This window comes from Schistocerca gregaria, chromosome 4 (genome assembly GCF_023897955.1).
Source record: "Schistocerca gregaria isolate iqSchGreg1 chromosome 4, iqSchGreg1.2, whole genome shotgun sequence".
Lineage (NCBI taxonomy): Eukaryota > Metazoa > Arthropoda > Insecta > Orthoptera > Acrididae > Schistocerca > Schistocerca gregaria.
The window spans coordinates 338,477,635-338,490,771 of NC_064923.1; the positions used below are offsets into that span (position 1 = coordinate 338,477,635).

Consider the following 13,137-nt stretch of genomic DNA (forward strand, 5'->3'; position numbering starts at 1 on the left):
ACACCGAGAAGATTATACGTAATCTTTCTCACCTGTTATTCCTGTTAATCGTTTATTTCCGTTCTGGTACTCTGAATCTATGGATTTCACTAGTAATCACAACAATGCTGATCATTTGTAAACCCAATGAACCACATAATCAGACAGCAATTGGCATTCATCCATTCGGCTTTACTTCGCTCAGCTCATATAGCCCCATCCCCTTTTGTCTGCAGAAAGTTTATTTCTAGATGTGATAAAGATTCTCCTGACAGAGACATCAAGTACACTATGCACGCATTCAAAAATCAACTTATGATTCATTCGTAAACCAGCTTAAAATGTGTTCATGAATGTTCAAAAACCAACAGAGATGTGTTTCAAAATCATATGAATAATCGACAGACCAACGTGCATTGTATGCTAGGCGCTTTGTGGAACAATATCCCCCCCCCCCCCCCCCCCCTCAAGAATATGAATTTGGTGCCCCCTTTTCCCAATAGCATTTAGCGGATTGCTGTGACTACTTGCACAACCAACAGCCACATTCCTGTAGCCAGAAGCGGGAGAATCTACTACTCAAACGTGACTCAACTTCACATGCGCAAGAGCTCGCTCATAGCTGCTAAAACAAATCTAATGTAAATAGTTGTGACTTCACTGGAGGCAATTTGTTGTTATGAAGCATTGTATAGTCTTTCTAAAGCCTTAGACACATTTTGCTGTTGGCAGACATTTGCATGAGCACTGTGTGTCGTCATTGTATATGGCACATTTCCTTTGCAATTTAAGTTATTTTTGTTTTTTTTCTCTTGTTTATGTTTTATTCTTGAAGTATTATTCTGCAGTAGTGGGAATCAGTAACATCATTTTTAGAGTATTGGTTCTTACCAGTCAAAATTACAAATTTTAACAGAAAATTAAAACAATGAAAAATTCCCAGAATTCTAAAAAATTCCTGGGTTTTCCACGGTTTTCTCCCGTATGAAAAAATTCCAGGGTTTATCCCAGATCTCCTGGGTCATATACACCCTAATTTCTGCAGTATGAGGTTTCTGAGGGATAGGGACTGGCAGAATCTGAAAAGATGAAGGTAGTCGTGAAAGGAGAAGCGGTATCCAGAAAAGGGCTCTCTTTTTTTTTTTTTTTCTGCTGGGGGCAGGAGGACTGGGTTTTAAGGAAAGGAAAGGTCTTCGAACTGATGGAGTAGGGATTAATTTGGGTTGAAATGGTGCAAGGAAAATGTGAAATGTTGCAGGAAATGGATCAGGATAATGTCAGATGGCTGTAAAGGGAACTGGATAACAAAGTATGAGTTTATGGTGCGAAAAATATGCCAAAAATAGTGCTAAGAACAATGGATAGCTCTGTGGATCATGCATAAGTTATCATTTCACATGGGGCAGAAAAAGGAGAGATGTAAATTGTAATAGGAGTAATAAAACACACACACACACACACACACACACACACACCTTTTCCGTACATTATCCAGGCTGGACACACAATGACAGGATTGCATTTCAGTAGGTGGACTAGGATGAGGTGGGCGTTGTGTCACGAGGAGCTTTTAGAGGGAGAGAGCCACTGAAATCATACATGTTGGCTCAGCTGGATGTTGCACCACTACGTTATCAACTCTGTTGGGACAGTTGTGTGAAAGGACTGGAATAGACAGTTCTGGGTGGGTGGAATGGACAGGTCTTGCAACTGGGTCTTCTACAGTGACTGGATCCCTGTAGCAATGAGTTGGGAGTGGCAGTCGCATATGGATGCACCCAGGATATTGTGTAGGTTGCATGGGTGATGGAATACCACTTTGGGATGGATAGTTATTATCTTGGGTAAGATGTCCGTGATTCTTGGGCATGTTGATTGATGATAAATAATCAAAGCCTTGGCGAAGGATATTTCACAATTGTTCCAGGCCATGGGTGACAAGGGGGGTGATCATTCAGAGTTTTCATCACTGCAAACATGTTGTCCATAATGAGATTTTCACTCTGCAGCGGAGTGTGTGCTGATATGAAACTTCCTGGCAGATTGAAACTGTGTGCCGGATCGAGACTCGAACTCGGGACCTTTGCCTTTCGCGGGCAAGTGCTCTACCAACTGAACTACCCTAGCACGGCTCACGCCCCATCCTCACAGCTTCACTTCTGCCAGTATCTCGTCTCCTACCTTCCAAACTTTACAGAAGCTCTCCTGTGAGCTAGTAGAACACTTGCCTGCGAAAGGCAAAGGTCCCGAGTTCGAGTCTCGGTCCGGCACACAGTTTCAATCTGCCAGGAAGTTTCATGTTGTCCATAGGTGGCCAGGCTGTATGGAAGCGATTTTTTGGTGCGGAACAGGTAATAGCTGTCAAAATGCATGTATTGTTGGTGTTTGGTGTGTTTAATATGGTGAGAGACTTGTGCGGAGCCATCAGAGAGGTGGAACTCAACATCCTGGAACCACTCCCCCCCTTTCCACAAGGATATGACACCTGTTTTTTGCGGGTATGACAACCCACTAGATATGCACCAGAAGGAATGGCCAAAGCCAAACTTCAGCTTAGAACAAAGCTCGCCATCTAGTGGCACAAAATGCTCAATTTCAATGGTTGATCCTTTCCTCGATCACCACCTTTCTGGGCTAGATGGGACTTATCCCTTTAACACTGCCTTTACCCGTCCTGGTCTGAATCTCTGCTAATCCACTGTTCTCACATCTTCCATACAACAGTTTTCCCTCTTTCTGTCCTATCATCCTTTCGCAATCAAAATCTCCATGTCACCTTCATCATGCTTCAATGCCCCTGCATCACATGCCTAACTCATACACCTGCCAACCCTCCTTCCTGCATTCCTAGGCAGCAAACCTACTGTCTCCCCCAAAGGAGGTAGTTCATCCACACCCAACCACTCTTCCTGCTTCCTGCCACTCTCCCCCTCTATCCATCTACTGAAATGCAATCCCAGTATTTGTGTGTGTGTCCAGCTGGCACAGGTGTGTGTGTGTGTGTGTGTGTGTGTGTGTGTGTGTGTGTGTGTGTGTGTGTGTGTGTGTGTGTGTGTGTGTGGTGTATATATATGCATAAACTTACTACTTGTTTCATCTTTCACACTATAGGACTTGCTAGAACTGCGTCCTGTAACCCCTTTTACGAAGGAACGTAAGTCAGCAGGGCCAGAGATGGAATCTTTGTCTCGACGAGAACGTCCCGGAACCTCTTCTAGCAAGTCTTGACAACCCATTAACCTTCAAATAAAAAAAAACAAATACAAATTAAATCTAAATTCAATAATACAACAGTGCAAGTAAATCACAAGGAACTACACTGACATCAAACATCTGCCTTTAAATTTCTGTGTGACTCATTATATCTTAACAGCCACATTACTGGAGTTTTCACTTTCATAGTAAACAAAAATTTCTAAAATAGCTGATACAACACGCAGAAGACGCCAAACAGCTGCAGATATAAAAGCCTGTCATCAAACACACCACTTTTATTACCTATCACTTACGTTGCATGTCATGCACTCACCATTTGAAAAACAGGAAAGAACCCGTGTAACTTTACATATATATTGACTAACTTTTAGATATTATTCTAATAAATACTCTATAAATTTGAGGATTTGTCTCTGGTAGGCTATATTCAGGGGGGGGGGTCTTCAAATTCTTCAATTGTAGCTCTCTCACCATTTTTTTGTTCCCCATCTGTCCTACTAATTCCCAAACTAAATCTCTTCATCACTCCGCTTTTGAATGGCTTTTACACTGAAAGTTCATATATCACTGACATAAGCTGGAATGGTAACACAGACTTATTATAAACTTTCTCTTTCAGGCACATCAGACAATTAGTTTTGAAAACTGTTTAGTTTACCACAAGTACTCCATATTCTCCTTGCCATTCTGTTCCTTTCTTTGTCTGTGCCTCTCCAGCTGCCCTTGATATAAGATTATCAGTAATTTCACTGTAAACTCTTTTTAAATTGATGATTAATTATTACTTTAATATTATTCTAAATGATTTTCATACTAATAAGCTCCCTCTACTAAGTTCTTCCATTAGCTGTTAAGTTTGGTGTACTAGGGAGGCAGACAGTACTAGCTCAAAAGCAAAAGAATGTGGTTTAATTGTCTTTCATTAACATGAAGTTTTCCTTTTTTTCAGCTGAAGAATCTGAAGACCCCCAGAATATAACCAACTAGAGACAAGTTATCCCATTTTTTGTAGTATCTGATAACTGGTCATGCTACATAATATTAGTATTCTGTGAAGAACAGTAAAACAATTAAACAGAATCTCTTGTTGGCAGAGAAACCAAAACAGAACAAAAAAGATTGCAGAAATACTGTACGCTGGATGATGGTGTTTCTGCATGAAAATGTCCAGTGAAACCATATGCAAATAATAGTTAGCAAATGTTAATTACATTTTATGAATAAATGATTTGTGACATTGCAGAAACATTGTACCTGACTTCCAGTTTTCCAGTGACTGCAGCACAGCGCCCAAAAGATGGAGGAGAGGAAAATGATGCTGCTGGTGAAGCTGGAGACATTGGCTGACTCAGGCTAGGTCCTGGAGAAGGGCCTGGTCGCAGTGGTTGTAGGCTGGTGTAAGTTACAGGGACAGGTGAAGCTGCCTGTGCTGTCTGTAGTTCATGTTTCAGTTGTGCTGCTGCTGGAGAGTCAGGTGGCAATTCCTGTCTTCGCAGTTCCAGAGATTTTCGAAGCAAGTCCAATTTCCGTGAACTCTCCCATAAGCTTGCTTGTGCCTGGAAGTTATGACAAACATTTCCAAAGGTGTAAATGTGAAGCTCAACTGCCACATAGTATAACATTTATTTGGATTTATAGGAAGCACTATCAGACAAAGGGCATAAATAATATTCACATACATTATCGAAATTGCCCATTAACTCAAACAACCAATGTTCCGAAGTGGCAGTTTCAATTTGGTAAAATTATTATACACATAACCGTTAATCCTAGGTATCAGGTTCCCAAATCAATATCAAACTGTTGCATTGCTTACTAATGTAGTTTCATTCTGGAAACTGCAATATATTTCCATCACAGCCTTTATTCTGTAAGAAAGTATGAAATTAAATAGTTACCAGGAGTAATGATACAACAAAAATAAGCAGAAGAAGGTAGAAGGCTGAGAGTTTGTATTCATTTTGCTTCCTAACAAATTTAAATTTGATTATTTTGATTTCAAGGATTTTGCAATGACATCTGGTCTGTCTATTCTGCTACCACTCAAACTGCTCAATTTAAAATCTTGGTTGTAATACTATTAACTTATAATAATTTTAATCAAGTTTAATTTGCTGAAAGCCTTCCTTTACAGAAGATAGATGAACCCCTATACATAGCCACAGAAATGGGTCTGAATATTGAGCACCTTTATATAGCATACATAACTTTTCCCATAGAAACTGGACAGAAGCCAACATCACACATTATCCTATTATCTAATATCTGCCATCTTCCGTCATTGTGGCAAGGAGAAGCCTGGTCACAGTTAATTACTTGCCACTTCAAATCACGCAGTGTTCCAGGGAAATAAAATACCTGTCCCTGACAGTGACAGAAGCTGTGATTCTGGACCTGCTTTCACCACAATTTTCTTTCAAATCCTACACGATTTGACACTCAGCATAATTCCATCTGCTACACATCCCACTTTACTCTCTCTAGAGGACATTGATTAAATCAGAGTAACTAAGGACTATCTCTTTATTATAATCTCACTGTATTGACCACAGTTCTGCATCAAATTAACTCACCAGTAAGGTGACATGAGCAGCAAAATAACAGGGCAACTAAAACTATTCCCTATCTAGACCCATCAATGTATATAATATGGAAATTAATGCAATATCAAATAAAGTATATTTTTACAAATTGGGTTAAAATCAATCTGGGCTTCTTAATGAGAAAACTAGGAGTCTGCTGCACTAACTCATGATTGGTAACTGCACCTGCCATTTCCAAACTTGCTTCACATGTCTATCTCCACATTCCATATCGTTTTCCTATATATAACCACTTTGTAAATAAAGAAGCAGCAGTATCTTGCCTGAATGGAACACGTATCGAAAGGGGATACTAAACCTCACTACACACAGTAAATACAGCACTAATTTGACATAAACTGGTCACTGACCTTGTCCCTTTGTGCTGACCACACCATCTAGTGTTACAGAACTACATCTACATCTGTATTGTGTAACTCTTAAGTAACCTGTGTCACAAAGGTAACCTTTTTTATAGAACTGTACACTAATGCTCATTTACATTTATAAATATTTCGAAAAATTATACTGATTATAAGCCTCTGTCACAGCTATCATCAGTCCAGAGGATTATTTCAGGAGATTTTTCACAGTACTGCAGATATATTTCTTTCTTTGAGTGTACACAACTTCAGAATTCTCAGCAATCTCTTGAGAATCTCTCCACTGTGTCACAGTTCTTCTATGCAACACTGAATCTCACTTTTATTTTTTAGTATGATCTGACATGCATTATTAATACAAGTTATATATTTCACTCTGGAGTGAAGTGTACATTGCTGAGAAAACTTCTTACAGATTGAAATGGCATGTCGGAGGATTCAGATCCAGACCTTAGTCTCTTGTGTGCCAGATGAACTACTCACTCTTGATTCACAAAATGAAACACATCTCCCGTCTGGCAGTAAATCAAAACTCCAACAATCAAACCTCATCCATAGATTTTGCTTGGCTTTTACCCCTGGGATAAGGAAATTCCAGTTCAACATCTCCACAGCACAAAATCACTTGGTACTGATAACAAGCCTTGACTGGGCACGGCTGACAGAAGAAATTGGTGACTCAAGTTCAAAGAAACCATTTTTACAAATGACCACTAGATGGTACTGTTCAGATTACAACTGTTTTTGAAAATTCTCGTTTGTTACTGTTAAAACAATGGTGGTTGGAAACAGTACTCAGTTTCATAATGGACTAATGTAACACCACCATCTACCATTCCTTTGTTCAACTTTTGCTAATTGATCATATACACAAATAAAAAAAAAGAACTTCTGAAGATAGACGTTGACCGTGGATATTGTATCACAGACACAGTCCCTTTGACTGTTCAGAGATGTCACTAAACCCGCCCACAGATGAAAACAACCATGCATGACCAGCACCTATTGGACAAGCGGGGTCAGACAGCCGATCAGTTCAGTCATTCCAGCAGGAAGGAGGTAGACGGCTTGTGTTGTCTGTAGTTCAACCATGCCTAGATGGTCAATACCGCAGTTCAATTGCGTCCGTATTTTTACTTTGTGCCAGGAAGGGCTCACAACAAGGAAGTGTCCAGGCGTCTTGGAGTGAACAAAAGCAATGTTGTTCAGACATGGAGGAGATACAGAGAGACAGGAACTGTCGATAACATGCCTCACTCAGGCTGCCCAAGGGCTACTGGAGTGGATGACTGCTACCTACGGATTATGACTCTGAAGAACCCTGACGGCAACACCATCATGTTGAACAATGCTTTTTGTACAGCCACGGGACATCATGTTACAACTCAAATTGTGCGCAATAGGCTGCACGATATGCAACTTCAGTCGCGACGTAAATGGCGAGGTCCATCTTTGCAACCACGACACCATGCAGCACAGTACAGACCTGCCCAACAAATTGCTGAATGGACCACATAGGATTGGCATCACATTCTCTTCACTGACAAGTGTAGTGTGTTCAATCAGACAATCGTCGAAGACGTGTTTGGAGGCAACCCGGTCAGGCTGAACACCTTAAACACACTGTCCAATGAGTGCTGCAAGGTGGAGGTTCCCTGCTGTTTCGGGGTGGCATTACATTTGGGGTGGCATACGCCGCTGGTGGTCATGGGAGGCGCCGTAATGGCTGTACAATATGTGGATGCCATACTCCGACTGATAGTGCAACCATATTGGTAGCATATTGGCGAGGCATTCGTCTTCGTGGACGACAATTCGCGCCATCATCATGCACATTTTGTGAATGACTTCCTTCAGGATAACGACATCGCTTGATTAGAGTGGCCAGCATGTTCTCCACAAATGAACTCTATCGAACATGCCAGGGATAGACTGAAAAAGGTCGTTTATGGACAACGTGACCCACCAACCACTCTGAGGGATCTATGCCGAATCGCCGTTGAGGATGGGACACTCTGGACCAACAGTGCCTTGATGAACTTGTGGGTAATATGCCATGACGAATGTAGTCATGCATCAACACAAGAGGATGTGCTACTGGGTTTTGGAGGTACTGGTGTGTACAGCAATCTGGACCACCACTTCTGAGGCTTTCGCTTATGGTAGTACAACATTCATTGTGTGGTTTTCATGAGCAATAAAACCAGTGGAAACGACGTTTATGTTGATCTCTTTTCCAATTTTCTGTACAGGTTCTGGAACTCTCAGAACCAATGTGATGCAAAACCTTTTCTGATGTGTGTATTTGCTACGTGTAGTTTTGACACAGTCATCATTCCATCAGTGATAAATTTCATGAAGTCAGCCAAAATCAGTTTTTGTTCCAAAGAACTTCAATTCTGTGGGCAGTATGACTGAAGAGCATAGGCCTGTGACTCACAGCTGTACAGAGACATCCTCAGACATATTGAAGACTGCAATACATTTGATTTTACAAGAACATTTAGCTGTTGACTGCAGCTCAAAAACAGGCTAGTGTCAACTGGCATACAGAAACATTCAATAAATGCAATTGAGTAAATGCGTGTTCCCAGATGAAATGTAAAACAAAAAAGGGCTCCTAAATGAAGCTTTTCACAGAAAATATTCGCTTGTTCCTTTAGCTACACTGGAAATAGTAAACTCTGTTGTAAGTTACCCACAAAATCGAGGAAACTACTGAAAATATTGCATCATTCTTCATTATGAAAATGCCACCTTTCACAAACAATGCCACATGATTTATTATTTTACAAGTACAAACACTGAACTTATATTTCATTGCCCATGTTCACCTGATTTATCATCTAATGATTTCTGTATGTTCTCTTATGTCAAAAAAAATTGTGTGAATGGCAATACTCATCACCTAAGAAGCTGTTGATTCTTTACAAAACTTTTTTTGGTGAACCAACATTAGAGAAGAATTTGTTCAAATGCTTGTAAAAACTTAAAACTTGATGATCGTCATCTTAAATAACTTCTAGCAGAATATGTGAAAGGAGATTGCAGTCTCAGGAGACTGGATGACAAAAGAGTGTTACTGAGACGTGCAACCTATGCGGCAAATCTTGAATCTTGCCTGCAGCTCTGTCGGAAAGAACATTGCCCATAAAAGACAACACTGTGAGTCTGAGTCCTCAAGTGGCACACAATTTGAATCAGTAAGTCACATGCTTCTCCTCATTATTGAACTTTTAACTGTATATGTAGCTCATTACAAATAATTTTATTATTATGTAACTAGTATGCACTGAAATTATCTGAAATTTGCCCTTCTCAATTTTTCTCCAAGATTTAATTAATTCACAGTGCAAACTGTATCTAAATCCCTTTACTGTGATTCTAATTTATGTTTTTGTAAATATAATACTAGTTTCATTTACTCATCTTTCATAATGTGTATGTTCTGATTAAACACTTAAGTAGTTGCTATTACACTGATTATACAGCTGACATTATTCTGCCTCTCCTGTATGAAAAGTTTATTTGATTTTTATGCTTACTGATCAAATAATCACGTTTTTTCACTACTTCCTCTTATTATTATGTCTGAACACCACTCAGGAAACTCATAAAGAATTCTTATGTTATATTTTTTGTTGGCCTAAGCACAGCAGACAAACTGTGCTGATTTCAGTGAATATGTAGAGTATGCTTAGGAAACGTGTCATTTTTTTGTCATCTGCAAATATATCTACTGGTATTGTCACTCGACATCTTGTTTCATTCCTGTACTGGATATGTATTTCTGAAGTTAGACAGAAGCTTACCGGCACCTGCTAAGTCTTCTATCGGTATTTATGTCTTCTTGTGGTTTATCTTTACTCATGAATAACTGCTCCATTTAGTAAGGATCACATGTTGCATGTTCTGGTCCCTCTTACCGGCTTCCAACATCCAAGAAGCATTATCTACCAGTCTCATACATTTGTATATTGCTATAAGTAAATGAAACAACTTTTTTTTCTTTTGTGGCACCCATCCCACACTAATTAAATATGATATCTGGTTCTATTATACAGGGTGACTCATACTTTTTGGATCAAATTGAAACAGGTGATAGTGAGTCCAAAACCGATTATATTAAGATAGGGAATCAATGGTCGGAAATGCATATTTGATGTGTTATGGACACATACAGTGTACACTGTATATCAATGTAGACCATAGTAGTTATTTAAACCACTGAACACCAGTCTCAGTGCTTGCATGCAATGGTGCAATGAAGTTCTGCTGCACTGTCTCCAAGATCTCTGGAGTCCTTTGTACCAGGAGACTGGCAGTTTGGAACCTAGCAAGTGGATCTTCATTTGTTTCTAGGGGTTTTTCATACACCAATGTCTTGATGTTAACCCCAGAGGAAAACGTCCAGAGGTGCAAGACCCAGTGATCATACTGGCCATAGCTCAGTTCATCTGTTTTCAATCCAATGATGAGGTGTTCGTGGTCATTAACATCAAAGTGGGTTGGTGGTCTACCTTGTTGAAATCACATCCTATCACAGACAAGAGGTACAGTCTCAAAGCACATCTCACAGGAACATCAGGTAACCTGAAAAAGTTGAATGGGGAGGCAGCAAATAAAATTCTATTACATGATATTGGAAAATGTTCATATATTGACAAAGAATCACTGCTAGTAGCCACCTATGTGGCTGGCATGGGGATGATCCTCACTCCAGCTGCAGGTGTTTAAAACATGATCAGAGAATGAGGCCTCATCCATGAACAAAACAAACTGTACAAAGTTTGGCATTACAGCACTGTGATATGGGGCTAAAAATTTATTGGTTCCAGTACTTGCGTACATTCTTTATTATATGGGTTTAATACATTTTCTACCAGTACCCTCCATGCTACATCCTTTAAGTGTGCATTTCACACGCAAATTGACAGGTGTTTATTGCTGGGTGATGGCCACACGATCCAACACCATCCTCTCAAAGAATGAAGTTGGACGTGTTTTTGGTGGGAACCTAGCCTAACGATCTGTGACAAGAATAATCTCATCTCTTGTAAGTTGGTATCCACGGAGATAAATTTCTTCCAATTAGGATTACGCACATTGGGAAAGCATTCCCTGTACATTTAAGCTGCTCTACAGGTACTACATACTGCCACATTCTACATTAAATGCATGTCTGCCAACTCTTGCGATGAGCAATGTTCCATCTTTGACTGTGTGTCAAGCTCTGTACACAGTAACACACCTCACCATTGTACACCACTGTACATAGTAACACACATCACAAGCTGTCTGATGCAATGGACAAATGACGCAAGGGATAGTGGTGTTCATGTGGCACAGGTTAATGCACTGGTGTGAAGGATGGATTTGTCACCTAACACATGTGCTATGAGCCAAGTTGTTTTCAGTATGTTTGGTTGTCAAGGGAGTATGCGTTTATCATTTTCAGCCTGTTCCAGTGCACAAATGACACCTGGGATCTTTGCGACAGTGCAGCAGAACCACATTCACCACTGCAATACATGCATTGAGTTTGACAGTCATTGCTTTCAACAATTACCATGAGTTATGTTGTTGTTGTCGTTATGTGGTGCATGCTGTGTATCTCCATAACAAAATAAATGCATTTCTGACAACTAGCTCCTTATCTCACTATAATCATCTGTGGACCCGCTACCATCTGTTTCAATTTGACCTAAACGGTTTGATACACCCTGTAGTTTCCATTTAAAAATTTGGTACAATACTAGGTACTCCCAAGCAATCACTATTGTAAGACCCTCTGCTACTGACACAAACAGGTAGTATCTGGTTATTTAAGCAGTCAGCATTTTTTCCCCCAAAACAGAAATGATTGTTTTGATATTATGTTTGTGTCTGTGTTAAGCACAAACCATTCCTCTTCCTGTTTTGTTTGTTTGCATTTACAGTTAACTTTAACTAAATAAAATCATTGTAATCATAATATAGGTACAATATTTCATGGTGAACACCTGTAGATAATTACACATTAATAGAAATCAGATGTACACTACTTGAGCAGCTTGAAACTCTTTTTTGATTAATTTACAATTCCTGGATGCCTGCTCATTGCATGGCAATGTAAGAGAACCAAAACAATAAGAAACTAGATGAGAGGATGCTGCAACCAAAATAACACTAACAACCCAACCTATTTACTATCTGTTGATATAAATAAATGGCATGAACACAAAAGCAACCACATGAAACTAATTTGAAAGAAGAATGGACAGTTCTCAGCGAAGATATCAATGGATCAAGTCAATAAAAACCAGACACATTCGTGAAGTTTTAAAGATCACTGCATGTGCATCTATTGGCGACTCCACTTGGAGCCAAAGGTATTCGTGTCAATATGACAATTTTATTCAATTGCAGATGTGTCAACATAATTTTTGACAAACTTTTCTTTGGAAGCAAAGAGGTAGCAGGAATACCACAAAACAATGTTGTCAAAAAGAAAGCCTGTGGCATTTTGTGTATTCTAAACACTTCAGGGTATGCTATTTTCCTCATTGCTCTGAGTGTTTGTTCCATCATTCCTTCAAAAATAAATTTCATACAGTAATCACCAGAAAAAGTTAGGTATTTATACAGTGATAAGTGGACAGGTTTTCTCTTCTTTTTTTCACATTGCCCTTTCACTTCAATGTTGCATAAAACAATATTCAGAAGAGTCTTAATAGAGCATCAAGTTCAATACATAGAAGGTTCCAAAATTTATGTTTCCACTCTTTGAATTTTAGTGATGTAAGGAAAAATAAGTATGAGCTTGCTACCTCTCACAACATCACAGCCATAAGTGTGCAAAATGACTTACTGGCAACAACAACAGCACCTCTACAGCACCACAAAGGATGTTGTCAAATAAGCAGTAATTTCAACTGCAACAGGACTATATTTACAGGCAATCACAACCGCATCTCTCTCTGTATCCAGTGTCTACG

The 13,137-nt window shown here is 39.6% G+C and overlaps 1 protein-coding gene across 2 annotated transcripts in view; it reads right to left on the reverse strand.

Annotated features, from left to right (window-relative positions):
* The window catches only part of LOC126267370 (serine/threonine-protein kinase N), a 308,585-nt gene that overhangs the window by 95,435 nt on the left and 200,013 nt on the right, over positions 1-13,137 (reverse strand). For both annotated transcript variants that reach the window (XM_049972549.1, XM_049972550.1), the window contains exons 6-7: positions 4,450-4,751; positions 3,065-3,219 (exon numbers count right to left, since the gene is read on the reverse strand). In XM_049972549.1, coding sequence (XP_049828506.1) covers positions 3,065-3,219; positions 4,450-4,751 — 457 coding nt within the window. The remainder of the gene's footprint in view (positions 1-3,064; positions 3,220-4,449; positions 4,752-13,137) is intronic.